This window comes from Sarcophilus harrisii, chromosome 2, assembly GCF_902635505.1.
Source record: "Sarcophilus harrisii chromosome 2, mSarHar1.11, whole genome shotgun sequence".
Lineage (NCBI taxonomy): Eukaryota > Metazoa > Chordata > Mammalia > Dasyuromorphia > Dasyuridae > Sarcophilus > Sarcophilus harrisii.
The window spans coordinates 476,794,159-476,810,941 of NC_045427.1; the positions used below are offsets into that span (position 1 = coordinate 476,794,159).

At 35.2% G+C, this 16,783-nt stretch overlaps 1 protein-coding gene across 1 annotated transcript in view; it reads right to left on the reverse strand.

Annotated features, from left to right (window-relative positions):
• Positions 1–16,549, reverse strand: part of LOC100914947 (tyrosine-protein phosphatase non-receptor type substrate 1) — a 30,830-nt gene extending 14,281 nt beyond the window's left edge. The window contains exons 1-2 of the mRNA XM_012553934.3: positions 16,031–16,549; positions 5,539–5,862 (exon numbers count right to left, since the gene is read on the reverse strand). Of these exons, the coding sequence (XP_012409388.1) occupies positions 5,539–5,862; positions 16,031–16,094 (388 nt within the window). The 5' untranslated portion in view covers positions 16,095–16,549. The remainder of the gene's footprint in view (positions 1–5,538; positions 5,863–16,030) is intronic.
• Between the last annotated feature and the right edge of the window lie 234 nt (positions 16,550–16,783).

The window sequence follows — 16,783 nt, forward strand, 5'->3', positions numbered from 1 at the left end:
TGTTATTAATTCATTGTGTTATCTTTCAATAAGATTTCCTTCCTCATCTCTTTTAACAAAATCCATTTTTGCTTTTGCATTGTCTGAGATCATGATTGCTATCCCTACTTTTTTATTTTTTTGCTTCAGCTGAAACATAATAGATTTTGCTCCAGCCTCTTATCTTTACTCTGTGTGTGTTTCTGTGTTTCACATGTATTTCTTTTGATTGATATGGGATTCTGGGTTTTAATCCATTCTGCTATCTGCTTCTGTTTTATGAGTGAGTTCATTCCATTCACATTTATAGTTAGGATAATTAATGGTGTACTTCCCTCCATTCTATTTTCCCTTTGTTTATCTTCATCTTTCTCTTATCTTTACCCTGTTCCTCCTCACAAGTATTTTACTTCTGATCATTTCTCCCCCAATTCACCCTCCTTTCTATCAGTTCCCACCCCCCTTTTCTTATCACAATGCCTTTTTTACTTCCTTTTAGAGTAAGATAGATTTCTGTATCCAACTGAATATGTATATTTCCTCTTTGAGCTATTCTGATGAGATTAAGATTCAAGCTTTTTGTCTGTTACCTCTCTCCCACAATCTTTTCCTTTATTATAAATGCTCTTTCAATTCTCTTTTATGTGATATAATTTACCCAATTATATCTTCTACCTTGTTTTTTTTTTGTTTTTTTTCTTTTCTGGTGCACCATCCATTCAAGTCACCTTATATCCACACTATCTACATTTACTCTTTCTAATTGCTTTTATAGTAAAAAAAGTTCTCAAGAATAAAAAACATAATCTTACTATTTAGGAAAACAAATAGTTTGATCTTATTGAATCTGTTATATTTTCTCTTTCTGTTTTCTTTTTTGCTTTGTCATGTTTTCCTCGAGTCTTATATTTTGAAGATCAAATTTTTTATTCAGTGCTAGTTTTTTAATTAGGATTCCTTAAAAGTCCTCTGTTTTATTAAATATCCACGTCCCTTCTCCACCCCAAAGGATTATACTCAAATTTGTTGGGTAGGTGATTCTTGGTAGTAATGTTAACTTTTTTGTATTCCAGAAATATCACAGTTCTAGCCCTCTGGTTCTTTAATGTGAAAGCTGCCAGTCCTGTGTAATCCTGACTGTAGCTCCATGATATTTGAATAGTGTCTTTTTGGCCACTTGCCACGTTTTCATTTTGGGATCTATTTCAGGTGGTCATTGGTAAATTCTTTCAATTTCTATTTGGTCCTCTGGTTTAGGGCAATTTTCCTTGATAATTTCTTGAAAGATGTTGTCCAGGCTTTTTATTTTTTAATCTTGGCTTTTAGGTAGTCCAGTAATTCTTAAATTATTTTTCATGAATTGATTTCCCAGGTCAGTTGTTTTTCCAAAGAGAATTTTCACATCTTCTTCTTTCTTCTTCTTTTGATTTTATTTTTAATATATCTTGATGTCTCATAAAGTCATTAGCTTCCACTTATCCAATTCTAATTTTTAAGGAATTATTTTCTTCATTGAGCTTTTGTACCACCTTTTCCATTCGGCCAATTCTATTGTTTAAGGGTTTATTTTCTTCAGTGAATTTTTGTATAATTTTTCTCATGCTGTTGACTTTTTTCCATGATTCCTTTGCACTACTCTCATTTCTTTTCCCAATTTATTTATTTATAAATGAGAAAACTGAGACTCAAAAAAGTAACTTACTCAAGATTACACAACTAATAAACATTGGAGGGAGAATTTGAGCTTTGGGTCTTTCTTTTTCAAGTCCATGGTCCAATGCAGCCAGGAGCCCAAATTTATATTTTGTGTGTGTGTGTGTGTGTATAAAGACATACACCCAATGGTATTTTGGCATGGGTCTGCTGTGAAATTCAGTATTCAATGCATTTCAATAAGAAAAAAGAACTGCTTTAGGACTTGATGTTGCTCCCTGACACTGGCAGTCCTCGTTGCACTTGGCTGCTGCCTTGGTTGGGCAGCAGGAGCCTGGGGCTGGCCAGGCACATTGAGCAGCTCCCACTGCTATTGGTGGGCAGGTCTGGGGTCAGTTCCTGCAGGACCATGTGGCTGCAGGTCTCTAGGCTCCCAAAAATTAGCATGGAGGAGCAGTGAGTAGCAGGGCTTGGCAGGAGGAGCAGCAGTGGGAGCAGAAGCAGCAGTGACTCAGGACTCCCAGAGCCCCAGTCAGAGCCAGAACTCTGGGCAGGGGAGGGTCTGGGATCATGGCTTCCACTTGCACATCCAGACTGTACCCCAAAGAAGCTTGGGTTGTGTAGGGCAAATAGGGGGAGGGAAGAGTAAAAAAGCCATGGTTTCTCTCAGCAAGTGAGTTGGGTCAAGAAGGGAGGAGCTTGAATGAGCTGGGCTGGCTTTTTCTTCACAGCCGGAAACTTTATTTGCCCCTTTGGGAAACTGGTTGGAGAGGGATGATTAGTATGAAGACTGGAGGTGATATAGCTTATGGAAAAAATTCATTCAGTTTTTAAATTCATTCATTGATTTTGCCACTCATTGTACCTTCTGGAATCAAGTAACAAAAAGTTCCAAGGTGTCATTATATTTTATAAAAAGACATGTAAGGGCAATTTTTAAACATTTATTAAAATTTTTTTTTTTTGAATTGATAAATGTTGGAGGAGATGTGGGAAAATTGAGACACTGATGTTGTTGGTGGAATTGTGAAATGATCCAACCATTCTGGAGAGCAATTTGGAACTATCCCCAAAAGGTTATAAAATTGTGCATTCTCTTTGACCCAGCAGTGCCATTATTGGGTCTGTATCCCAAGGAAATCATAAACGAGGGAAAAGGACACACATGTGCAAAAGTGTTTGTAACAGGTCTTTTTGTGGTAACAAGAATTGGAAATTGTGTAGACATTCATCAATTGGGGAATGGCTGAACAAATTGTGGTATATGAAGGTAATGGAATATTATTGTTGTATAAAAAATAATGAACAAGCTGATTTTAGAAAGGCCTGGAAAGATTTATATGAACTGATGCTGAGTGAAACAAGCAGAACCAGGAATACATTGTACATGATAACAGCAAGAATGTACGTTAATCAATTATGAAAGACTTGGTTGTTCTCAGTGGTTTAGTGATCCAAAGCAATCCCAATAGACTTTGGACAGAAAATGTCTTCTGCATCCAGAAAAAGAGCTAAGGAGACTGAACACACATTCTAAGTTCACTTCTTTTGTTCTGGGTATTTTTTTTCTCTCTCCCATGATTTTTCCCTTTTGCTCTTATGTTTCTCTCCCAACATAAATCATAAGGCAATGTGTACTAAAAATAAATAAATTTACTAGGAAAAAAAATAAAGTACTCACAAATACTAAAACAAATCTGAGTTCCAAGTTTTCTCCTTCCTTCATCTCCCCTCTTCCTAAAACAGTGAGCAATTTGATATAGATAATAGATGTGTAATCGTGTAAAACACATTTCTACATTAGTCAAGTTGTGAAAGGAGAAACCGATCAAAAGGAAAAAATAATCTTTAAAAAAAAGTGAAAAATAGTATGCTTCATTCTGCAATCAGATTCCATGAATTCTTTCTCTGGAGGTGGATAGCATTTTTCATCATGAGTCCTTTGGGATTGTCTTGGATCATTATATTGTGAGAATAGTTAAGTTATTCACAGTCTATCATTGTACACTATTGTGTTACTGTGTACAATGTTTTCTTTGTTCTTCTTAATTCACTTTATATTGGTTAGTGTAAGTTGTTCCAGGAGGAATCCAAATATGAATCCTATCTCTGCCACCTACTTTCTGGAAGACTAGCTACTATAATTACTTAGAATTCCAAACAAGTCTCATTGCCAAGGAGACAAAATATTGTAGCTGAAAACATAAAGGTCATTTGCAAAATAGTGAAGAACTCTGGAACATGAATTATGGTTCACAAATATAAGCAATATCACTGTGCTGTACGAAATGATGGTGATGATGGACCCCGAGAAGCCTGGGAACAGCTACATAAAGTGATGAAGGAAAAAGAGCTGAAAAAAATTCATTTACACAGTAACCACAACAATATAAATAGAAATAACAACAGCAACAAAAATCTCAAAATTGAATGTGGTAAAATCATAATGAGCAAGATTGTTCCCAAAGAAGAGATATGAGAAGATACCGCCTTTCTTTGCAGAGAGTGGGGGTATATGAATGCAAGACACTGTTCTGTTGCTTCATTTTAATTCTTTTTTTTCTTCTTTATTATAAAGGATGACTTTGGAAGGGGGAAGGGAAATGATGCAATAATAGCTATAAAAGAAAAAGTAAAGGGCTAATGACCATGTGATAGGCACTGGTGGAGAGGGCATTTATCTGATGATTGGGGTTTGACCAAATGATCTTTAAGGTGTCTTGAAACCCTTAGTTTCATGATTCATTAACCTTTCCTCAAGGTCCAGAAGTGATAGCCAAGAAACTAAGGAGACAGCAAGAAACATCTGAAAGAGCTCCTTGATGGAGAGGATGGGAGAACAACCATTCCCTCAGCATGAATGGTACTGAAAGCAGAGCGCTTTTTAGCAGAACCATACATGGCTTCCTTGAAGACTCAGCTGTCTTCCTCAGGAATCCTTTCCCTGTCTCTCCACTGCTCAGGCCTTCTTTCTGAGTCTGCTTCCCATACTTGTGTATATTGATCTTGTATGTACATAATTGTTTGTAGGCTATCTACCCCTATTAGAATGTGAGCTCCTTGAGGGTAAGGGCTGATGTTTTTGTCTTTCAAAGTATCGCTAGTATGTACTACATGCCTTGTACTCAGGAAGTGCTTCATAAATGCTTGGCGAGGGGCAGTTAGTTGGTACAGTGGATAGAGCACCGGCCCTGAAGTCAGGAGGACCCAAATTCAAATCCAGCCTCAGGTACTCAATACTTCCTAGCTGTGTGACCCTAGGCAAGTCACTAAACCTCAATTGCCTCAGGAAAAAAAAATGCTCTGGATGACTTAGCAGGAGGAAGAATCCCCAGGAAGGTAAGCTGGGATCTGGAGTCTGTAGAACAGAACTCACAGATCACAGAAGACTATCAGATTCAAAGTTATAAGGGATCTTACACTGTACCCCTTCATTTTTACATATCTTCAGTATTGAAAGGATTCTAATAAGAATATAGAAAGGACCTGTGTCAGGAGAGGGAATTCATGATGTGTGTGAGCTCCCTGCCCAACAAGCCTTGTAGTCTGATAAGTCCTAGAGAATTTCTTGAAGCATATAAAAGTATAGTGACTTGCCCAGGATGACAAAGTTAATAAGTGTCAGAGGCAGAATTTGAATCCAGGTCTTCTTGACTCTGTTTATAACACTCCAATTAGGTGGCACAGTGGATAAGTGCTGGACCTGAAGTCAAGAAGATCTAAATTAAAATCCAACTTGAGATATAGTAGCTGTGCGACTTAATCTGTCTGCTTCAGCTTCCTCAACTCTAAAATGAGGGTAATAATAGTACTTATCTCCCAGGGTTGTTATAAGAATCAAATGAGGTGATATTTATAAAGCACACTCTCTGCACATAGTAAGCTCTTTCTCCATTTTGTACTTACCTATGCTGAGGAAGGTACCACTCCCAGACTGTAATTCTCCATAAGGATCTTTCCTGAATTTGACACAGTAGTACGTTCCTTCATCCTGGATAGTAATGTTGTGTATGCAGATGTCCCAGACAGAGTTTGTGTTATTTATCTTGTGAACCCGGGGGCTTGACTCTTTGTCACTGAAGATGAACTGCCTATCAGGCTTGGTCCCCTTAAACCATTTCACCGGCCCAGCGGGGAATATACCTTTCAGTCTACAAGGCAGTATTGCTGAACCTCCAATGACTGCTGTCACCAAGTTTAAGGGCTGCTCTATGATCAGGGATTGAGTGTCTGAGAAAGAAAATAATCCAAGGAAAATTAGCTAGGAGTGAAGGGCAGGGGAGAAGAGGGGTGAGATTCTATATTCTATTTTAGAGGTGGCTGTCGTGGATTGACAAGAGCTGTGGGTTAGAATGTGGGCTCTACAAGGCAGCAATATAGAATAGTGCAAAGGGCGCTGGATTTTAAAGCAAGAGAACTCAGGTTTGAGTCTCAATTCTGCCATTTACTATCTCGGTGATCCAGAGCAAGTCATTTCGCTAAATTTTAGGGATCTAGGAAAAAATAAAGGGATTGGGTTGGATTGGAAGGCCCAGCTCTGAATCTATGATCTTATATTTAGGGGAAGTACCCATTCTGGGCTTTTATTTTTATTTTTTAATCCATCAAATGGATTCAGATAGATTAGACCTTTTTAAATTTCTGGCTAGTTCTGAGCTTCTGTGTCTTCTGTTCTAATATCTCTTCCAGCCCTGGCATTCCATTATCCATTGTGCTTTCTAGATATAACACTAATTTTGAGCTTAAAATGAACCTAAGATTCTATGTCTCTTTGGCAGACCTATCTGACTTGTCACTTTTGTCTCAAAGACTTTATCAGTGTTAATGTTAAACCCCTTCAGGAGAGAAGGATTTGGTGATTCTTTGAGGGCTGGGTTTGGATCTGCCTCTGAGCCTGGGCAGAAGCTCCCCTGCTAGGACAAACAAGAAAAAGTTGAAAAATTTGTCCTGGTTTCTGTCTGTAGATAGAGCAGCTGCAGGAAGGAAATGATTTCCACAGAGATGATTTTTTTTTAGACTCTAAACTAGGATGACCTCTGGCAGCTTAGCCCTTAGCTTCTTCTTTTTTCTGTCTCTTTCTATAGTTGGACCAGATGGTTTCTAAGATGCCTTCTAATGATCTGGAAACTCAAGTCACTGCTAAGTAAATGAAGGATATTTATTTATCCTTCACAATGGTAAAATACTTGAGCTATAGATTGACAGAGATTTGGAGGGTCCTCAAAATACCAAATGTTAAACCCGGCAGAGGTCATAGAACACAAAAAGTCAGATTTGGGAAAGGTCTTAGGATAGAATATCAGAGCCTCAGAATATGGGATGTCAGAGGAAATGGAATAGTAGGCTGGATGTTCCTTTAGAACATAATTTCTTCAGACCTGGAAGACACTCTACAGACACTCTATAGAATTAGAGTTCTTCCATTAATAGCACAAAACATCATAGAGTTGAATTTTATCACAGTAAGAGTCCTAATAAAAATATAGGAAGAATTTGTGTCAGGATAAGGGAACTCCTGGCATGTAAACTCCCTCTAACAATCAGTCTACAACTTAGTAGACTATTACTTAGTAGTTTGATAAATTCTAAGGAATTGCCTGAAAGATAAAGTGACTAGCATTGATCTACAATACTAATAAATACTAGAGGGAGAGTATGAATCTGATGTTCCTGATAACAAACTTAGCAGGCTGGGTTAGACTCTATTTACAACTCATATTCCTATCACTTTAAAATTGGGGGAACTCCTAGATAAATTCTCTGGACTAAATTTTAATCAATTGCTGAAGTCATTATAAAAGGAAAAATATTCCAACCCAAGAAAAAACAAAAGTGAAAGAAAATATGCTTCAATTTCTACTCAGAAGTCAATTGTTTCTCTCTAAAGGTAGATAGTACTTTTCATCATGAGTCCTTTGAAACTGTCTCAGATCTTTGTATAAGTCAAAACAGCTAAATCTTTCACAAGTGATCACTGTTACAATATTGTCATTACTGTGTACAATGTTTTTCTGGTTCTGCTCACTTCACTTTCTATGTTTATGTATATCTTCCCAGGTTTTTCTGAAAGCATTCTGCTTTTCGTTTCTTATAGCACAATGGAATTCCATCACAATCATATATCACAATTTCAGTCATTCTCTAATTGATGGGCATTCTCTCAATTTCCAGTTCTCCACCACCACTAAAAAGAGCTACTATATATATTTTTGTATACACAAGTTCTTTTCCTTTTTAAAAAAAAATCTCTTTGGGATATAGATCTAATAGTTCTCCTGCTGGATCAAAGAGTGTGGACAGTTTTAAAGCCCTTTGGGCGTAGTTTCAAATTATTCTCCAGAATGGTTGAATCAGTTCACAACTACAACAACAATGCATTAGTGCCCCAATTTTCCCATGTCCCCTTCCATATCTGATGCATGTGAGGCCATACCTCAGAGTTGCATTTCTTTAATCAAGTGATTCAGAATACTTTTTTCATATGATTATAAATAGCTTTGATTTCTTCTTCTGAAAATTATCTGTTCATATCCTTTGACCATTTATCAATCGAGGAATGATTCCTATTTTTATAAATTTGGCTCAGTTCCATATATTTGAGAAATGAGCCTTTAAACTTGCTGTGAAAATGTATCTCCTGTTTCCTACTTGCCTTCCTATTGATTTTCTTTGTGCAAAAACTTTTCAATTTTATATAATCAAAATTATCCATTTTATGTCCCATGATCATTTCTATTTCTTTTTTCATAATAAACTCTTCCCTCATCCACATATTTTTTCATAGTCCTCTAATTTGCTTATGATATCACCCTTTATGTCTAAAGCGTATATCCATTTTGACTTTAACTTGGTGTACGGTTATAGTTTATGATGGTCTAGGCCTAGTTTCTGCCAAACTTTTCCATTTTTTAAGCAGTTTTTGTCAAATAGTGAATTCTTGTCCCCTAAACTTAGATCTTTGGGTTTACCACTCCTAGATTGTGCATCTAATCTATTCCACTTATCATGACTACATCTCTTAGTACTAGATTACTTTGATCATTATCACTTTATAATATAGTTTGAGATCTGGTACTGCTAGACTAATTTTCTTTTTTAAAAAATAGGTATTTCTTGACTTTATGTTCTACCAAATGACATTTGTTATTGATTTTTTTTTCTTTACAACAAATTTTTCTGATAAAGTTTTGATGTATAGGAAAGTGATATATATATATATATATATATATATATATATATGAATAATAGTCATTCCCCAAAAGATGAATGACGAGAAGATAGGAACAGGCAGTTCTCTAGGGAAGAAATCTAAACTATCAGCAATCACATACAAAATCACAAATCACTAACAATAAAAAAATTACAAATTAAAACATCACTGAAATTCTAACTCATACTCATCAGGTTAGTAATGACAATTTTTAGATGGGCTCTGGGAGTACAACCACATAAATGCCCTGTTGATGGAGCTGTGAGGTGGCTCAATCATTCTGGAAAACAATTTCAAACTTTTCTCCAAAAGTCACTAAGCTGTGCATGACTTTTGACTCAGAGATAGAATTATTAGGCATATACTCTAAAAGAATCAAAGTCGGAGGGAAAAGAGGCATATGTTTAAAAAAAATTATAGCAGAAGTTTTTGTTGTAGCAAAGAACTAGAAACAGAGTGAGTATCTATCAAATGAAGAATGGCTGAATAAATTATGGAATGTGAATGCAATGGACTATTAATGCATGTAAGAAATGACCAACCTGAGAAAACTTGTACGAATTCATCAAATGATCAGACCCAGGACAACAATTTATATACCACAACTTTGTAAAGGAAAACAACTTTGAAAGACTTAGAACTCTCACTACCAGAAGAAATTAAAACAATTATTAGGAGCTATTTTGCTTAATTGCATGCCAATTTAATAATTTAAATGAAATGAATGAATATTTACAAAAATATAAATTGTCCAGATTAGCAGAAGAGAAAACAGAATACTTAAACAAAATCCTATCTTTAAAAAAGGAAGCAGCGAGGTAGTATAGTAGATAGAGCACTGGTCCTGAAGTTAGGAGGTTCTGAGTTCAAATCCAGACTTATGACACTTGACCCTTACTAGCTGTGTGACTCTGTACAAGTCATTTAACCCTGATTGCTTCCCCCAAAAAAGGAAAAGAAAAAAGAAAGAAAAAGAAATCAAATAAGCCATTAGTCAGCCAAGAAAAAAAATAGTTCCATGACCAGATGGATTTACAATTGAATCCTAACAAACATTTAAAGAACAATTAATTGTAATACTATTAATACTAATTATTGGAAACTAATTGGAAAAATAGGGGAAGAAGGAATCCTACATAATTCCTTTTATGACACAGATATGGTGATGATACTTAAACTAGGACGATCCCAAACATAAAAAGAAAATTATAGACTAATTTCCCTAATAAATATTGATGCAAAAAAATCTTTTAAAAAATTAGCAAAGAGATTGCAACAATTTATCACCAGGTAATGCACTATATGCCAGGAATGCAAGGCTGGTTCAATATAAAGAAAACTATCAAAAATAATTGACCATATGAAAAATAAAACTAATGGAAATTATTTGATTATCTCAATAGATGCAGAAAAAGCATTTGACAAAATACAATACCCATTCCTAATAAAAACACTAGAAATCATAGGAATAAATGGAGTTTTCCTTAAAATGACTAATAGCATCTATTTAAAAACACCAGCAAACATTATATGTAATGGAAATAAGTTAGAAACATTCTCAACTAGATCAGGGGTAAAACAAAAATGCTCATTATCACCACCCATTATTACCACCAATATTCAATATTGTGCTAGAGACATTAGTGTTAGCAATGAGAGAAGGGGGAAATCCAAATGGAAGGAATTTAGACTAGACAATGAAGAAATAAAACTATCATTCTTTGCACATGTTATGATGGCATATTTAAGAAATCTTAGAAAATCAACTTAAAACCACTTGCAACAGTTAACAACTAACTTTAGAGAAGTTGCATGATATAAACCAAACCCATAAAAATCATTGTTATTTCTATATATTACCAACAAAGACCAACGGCAAGAGATAGAACAATTCCATTTAAAATAACTATAGACAATATAAGTCTACTTGCCAAGAAAAATGCAGGAAATTTATGAATACAATTACAAAATACTTTTCACACAAAGTCAGATCTAGACAACTGGAAAAATATCAATAGTTTATGGGTAGGCCAAGCTAATATAATAAAGTATTACAATAAAAATGACAATTCTACTTAAATTAATATACTATTTGGTGCCCTATCAATTAAACTGGTAAAATATATTGTAGATCTAGAAAAAATAATAAAAAAATTAATCTGAAAGAAGAAAAAGTCAAGATTATCAAGAAAAATAATGAAAAAAACGCAAAGTACCAGACCAGTTTATATAAAGTGATAATCATCAAAACTATTTGGTACTGGCTAAGAAAGAGAGGGGTAGATCACTGGAACAGGTCAGGTACATGAGATACAATAGTCAATGACTACAGTAATATAGTGTTTGCTATGCCCAAAGATGCCAGCTTCTGAATTAAAAACTCACTGTTGACAAAAATTTCTAGGAAAACTGGAAAATGGTATGGCAGAAATTAGGCATAGACCAATATCTCACACTTAAAATGGGTTCATAATTTAGACATAAAGAATGATACTATAAGCAAATTAGGGATAGTTTGCCTGTCAGATATTAGGAGAAGAAAGGAATTTATAGTCAAAGAAGAATGAAGAAACATTATGAAATATAAAATGGATAATTTTGATTACATTAAATTAAAAAGGTTGTGCAAAAACAAAACCAATGCAGTCAAGATTGAAAGGGAAGCAGAAAGCTGGGAAACAATTTTTACAGCTTGTGTTTCTGATAAAGGCCTCATATTTAAAATGTATAGAGATTTACAATTTTCAGATGACAAAATTAAAGCCATCTGTAGTAGTATGAAAAAATGCTCAAAATCACTATTGATTAGAGAAATTAAACTCTAAAGTACCACCTGACACCTATCAGATTGGCTAAAATAAGAGGAAAAGATAATGATAAATGTTGGAGGGGATGTGGGAAAATTGGTACACTAATGCGTTGTTGGTGGAGTTGCTCTGGAGAGCATTTTGGAACTATACACGAAGGGCTATAAAACTGGGCATACCCTTTGATCTAGCAGTGCTACCATTGGGTCTACATCCCAGAGAGATCATAGTAGAGGGAAAAGGACCCACGTGTGTAAAAATGTCTGTAGTAACTCTTTTTTGTAGGTGCAAGGAATTGGAGATTGAGTAGATGCCCATCAGTTGGAGAATGGTTGAATAAATTATGGTATATGAATTTAATATTTCTAAAAGAAACAATGAGCAGACTAACTTAAGAAAAGCCTGGAAAGACTTAACATGAATTGATGCTGAGAGAAGTGAGTAGAACCAGGGGATATACAGTAACAGCAAAATTATGTGATAATCAATTATGATATTAGCTCTTCTCAGCAATTCAGTGATCCAAGATAATTCTATTTCCAACAAATTTGGGGTAGAAAATTGCATCCATGTCCAGATTGTTGTTTGTTTGCTTTTTATTATTTTTCCTTTTGTTCTGATTTTTCTTTTACAACCTGATTAATATGGAAATATATTAAAAATGATTGAACATATATAACCCATATCAGATTGCTTTCTTGAGAAGGGGGAACTCAAGGGAAAAAGGAGAAAAAAAATTGGAATTCAAAATCTTACAAAAACGAATGTTGAAAACTATCTTTACATATAATTGGAAAATAAAATACTATTTAAATAAAAAAAGAAAAGAAAACTATAGACCAGTTTTTCTAATGAATTTTGATGCAAAGATTTTATGTAAAATATTAGTGAACATTACTGTGGGCTGCTGTAATACTACTGTGGGCTGAAAGCTCTGGAAATCACCCACTGCCACTGCTGATTCAGTATATTATAGCAATTTATCATGAGGGTAATAATTGGATAGGATTTATTCCTGGAGTGCATGGTTGTTTCAATATTAGGAAAACTATTAGCATAATTGATCATATAAACAATAAAATTAACAGAAATCATATGATTATCTCAATAGATGCGGAAAAAAACTTTTGACAAGATATAGCACCAATTCCTATTAATAACACTAGGTATAATAGGAAAAAATGAAGTTTTCTTTAAAATGCTAAGTAATGTCTATCTAAAACCATCACCATCATCTGTAGATAAGCTAGAATTGTTCCCAGTAAGATCAGGAGGGAAATAAGGATGCCTATTATCACCATCATTATTCAATATTGTATTAGAAATATTAGATTTAGTAATAAGAGAAGAAAAAAATTTGAAGTTAAAATAGACAACGAGGAAACAAAACTATCACTCTTTGCAAATTATAAGACTATATATTAAGAGAACTAACTAAAAATTACTTGAAAAAATTGACAAATTCAGCAACATTACAAAATGTAAAATAAACCCACATAAATCATCAGAATTTCTATATATTGCCAACAAAGCCCAGTAGCAAGAGAGAAAGAACTTCCATTTAAAATAACTGTAAAAAGAAGATGGCAGAGAAAAGTCAGTGACTCACTAGAGCTCTCCTCCAAATCTCTCTGAACAACTTTAAGTATAAAACAACTCATGGAGCAGAAGAACGCACAAAAGGATGAGGCAAAATAATCTTCCAGCCAAAAACAACTTAGAAGGCCAGCAGAAAAGATCTGTTGTACTTGGGTGAGGGAGTTGCAAGTCCTGTGCAGACCGAGACACCCTCGACCCAGTCCCAGTAAACCAGGAGCAGGTCTTGAGAACCACTGAATCAGCAGTGACAGTGGTGGCTTCCAGAGCATTGGAACTCAAAAAAAAAAAAAAAAAAAAAAAAAAATTGGAACTCAAAATCTTACAAAAACAAATGTTGAAAACTATCTTTATATGTAATTGGAAAATAAAATACTATTGAAATAAAAAAAAATTAAAAAAAAAAGAAAGAAACCTATAGACTGGTTTCCCTAATGAATTTTGATGCAAAGATTTTATATAAAATATTAGCAAACATTATTGTGGGCTGCTATAATACTGCTGTGGGCTGAAAGCTCTGAAACCACCACTACCACAGCTTTCAGCCCACATCTGTCTACAGCCCACAGACAGGGATCACACAACTGGTCAGAAGGAGATTACACAAGTCTCTTTGCTGACTCTGAGGCAGGACTCTGTTGCTTTACTCACACTTGGATCTGGATCACAATCCTGCGTGTCACTGCCAGGGTGAGGAGGAATACTAGCACACCAGAGCTTGTGGCCACAAAGAGCAGGGATTCTCCTCACAGCTCAAGGGCAGAAGGGTTCTTGTGGTCACTCACAGACCAGAGCACAGATCAAGATAAACATACTTCTTCCTACATCACACCACCTTGGAAGAACTAAAAACTTATAGATCCCTAGAAGTATCTCTGAAAACAGCTGCATCTTCCACCCTGGAGGCAGAACCCTGTTTTAACAAGGAGTCAAAAGTCAAGAAATAGGCTGGGAAAATGAGTAAACAACAGAAAAAATTTGACCATAGAAAGTTGCTATAGTGAGTGACAAGGAAGATTACAATAGACACTCAAAAAAAAGATAACAAAGTCAAAGTCCATACATCCCAAGCCTCCAAGAAAAATATAAATTGGTCTGAGGCCATGGAAGAGATCAAAATGGATTTGGAAAATCAAGTAAGAGAGGTAGATGAATGATTGGAAAAAGAAATGTGATAGAAGAAAATCATAAAAAACAAATCAATGGCTTGCCCAAGACACAAAAAATACTGAAAAAAAAAAAAAAAAAAAACCTTAAAGAAAAAAAAGAGGTACAAAAGGCCAATGAGGATTGCCTTAAAAGGCAGAAGTGGCCAAATGGACTAAGAGGCACAAAAATTCACTGAAGGAAAAAAATCCTTAAAAGATAGAATTGACCAAATGACAAAGAAGGTACAAAAGCTCACTGAAGATAACAATTCCTTAAAAATTGGAATTGAGCACATGGAAGCTAATGACTATGAGAAATTAAGAAACAATAAAACCAAAAGAATGAAAAAATAGAAAATAATGTGAAATATCTCATTGGAAAAACAACTTACTTGAAAAATAAATTCAGGCTCTTCAAAGAATGTAAATTATCTCAAATATAAGAGACAAAAAAAAGCTTTTATAGTGGAGGGGGAAAGGGGGAAGGTGGTGGGGAATGCTTGAACCTTATTCTGATCAGAATTAGCTCTAAGAGGAAATAATGAATATATTGAATTGAGTGTAGAAATCTATCTTACCTATAGAAGAATAAGAGAAGAGGATAAGTAGGGGGGTGGGATTGGTAGAGGAGATAGTCAAAAGCAAAACATTTTTGAGGAGGAACAGAGTGAAAGGAGAGAGAGAATCCAATAAATGGCAGGGGTGAGGATGGGGGTGGGAGTGGGAAGAATAGCACAGAGGAAAATACAATTAGCAATAGTAACTGTGAAAATAAAATTGAAGCAAGTTTCTTTGATAAAGGCCTCATTTCTGAAACAGAGAACTGAGTCAAATTTCTAAAAATAAAAATGTCATTCTTGATTAATAATGCAAAGTAAAATGTACTCTGTACAAAGTAACAGCAATATTGTAAAACGATTAGATGTGAATGATTTAGGTATTTTCAACAATATAATGATCCAAGACAACTCTGAAGGACTTTATGATTAAAAATGCTATCTATTACCAGAAAAAGAACTCATGATATCTGAAAACAGGTTGTACATTTAAAATTTTATTTTCCTTGAGGGTTTTTTTTTGTCTATGTTTTCTTTCACAACATGACTAATATGAAAATGTTTAACATGACTACACATGTATAACCCATATCGAACTGCTTACCTTCTCAATAAGACATGGAGAGGGAGGGAGAGAATTTGCAACACAAAGTCTTAAAATGAATGTTTAAAATTATTTTTATAGGTAACTGGGCAAAAACAAAATACTAACTAAATAGAAATATTCCTTAAAAACTTCTAAGAAACAAACAAAAAATCCTTTAGACAATATGAAATATTTGGTAGTCTATTTTCCAAGACAAACCCAGGAACTGTGTAAACACAATTACAAAATACTTTTCACATAAATAAAATCAAATCTAAACAAATGGGAAACTGTCAATTGCTCACATGTAGACTGAGCTAATATAGCAAAAATGACAATTCCAACTAAATTAACTTATTTATTTCCTGTCTTCGATCTAAATTGGGTAGACCCAGCCCGGGAGAGATCAAGCCCAGCCTCAGCCCCTTCTCCTTCCTTGCTTTCATTTTCTCCTTCTGAACTTCACCCCCCAGTTTAGCCCCTTCAGGACTCACCAACGCATTCGCAGATGTGGAGTACAGTTAGCAGAGATGAAGCCCAGAAACTCAGCGAAAACATGCTGTGATTCTCCTTCTTGGTTTAAAACTCCAAATATCAGCGGTAGAAACAGGAAAAGGAAGTAGGAAAGGGCTGAACTTTGCAAGCTAATCGTTCTAAGCTTTGTAGCTTCAAGAGAGGAGAGACGGCCCCCAAAGCCCCAGGCAAGCCTTCAGGAGGAGGCTTGTTTTCCGGACACTCACCAGACCACTTCCCTCTTTTCTCTGACATCCATGTGGTAAGTGGTTAAGTTTTTCCATCTCTTCTTCCCACAAAGCTAACTAGCTAATCATTTAAGCTTTCCAGGTCTTAATTTCCTTCTCTGTAACATGGAGGGGTGGTTTAAGTGCTTTCCAAAGTCCCTCCAAGTTCTCAGATCCCTTTCATCTCCAACATTCCACCCATGAAAACCCATGGGATAGTTTCTCTGAGAAGTGGAATCATCTTAGGCAAAATTGGGAAACAGATTTCATTGACAGAATCAGAATTTGAGCTAAAAGAGATTTTTAAAACCATATAATCCATAATCTTTTTTTTTTTTTTTTTTTTAATAGATGAGGAAACTGAGTCCCAGAAAGTTATGACTCTGGGATCCTGGGTCCTCTAGCTGAGACCTCAGGAGCCATCTGTTCTAACCTTTCCATGTTACAAAGGGAGGCAAGTCCCTTGTCCAAGGTCTTGAAGGTAACATCAGATGCAGAGTTAAATGA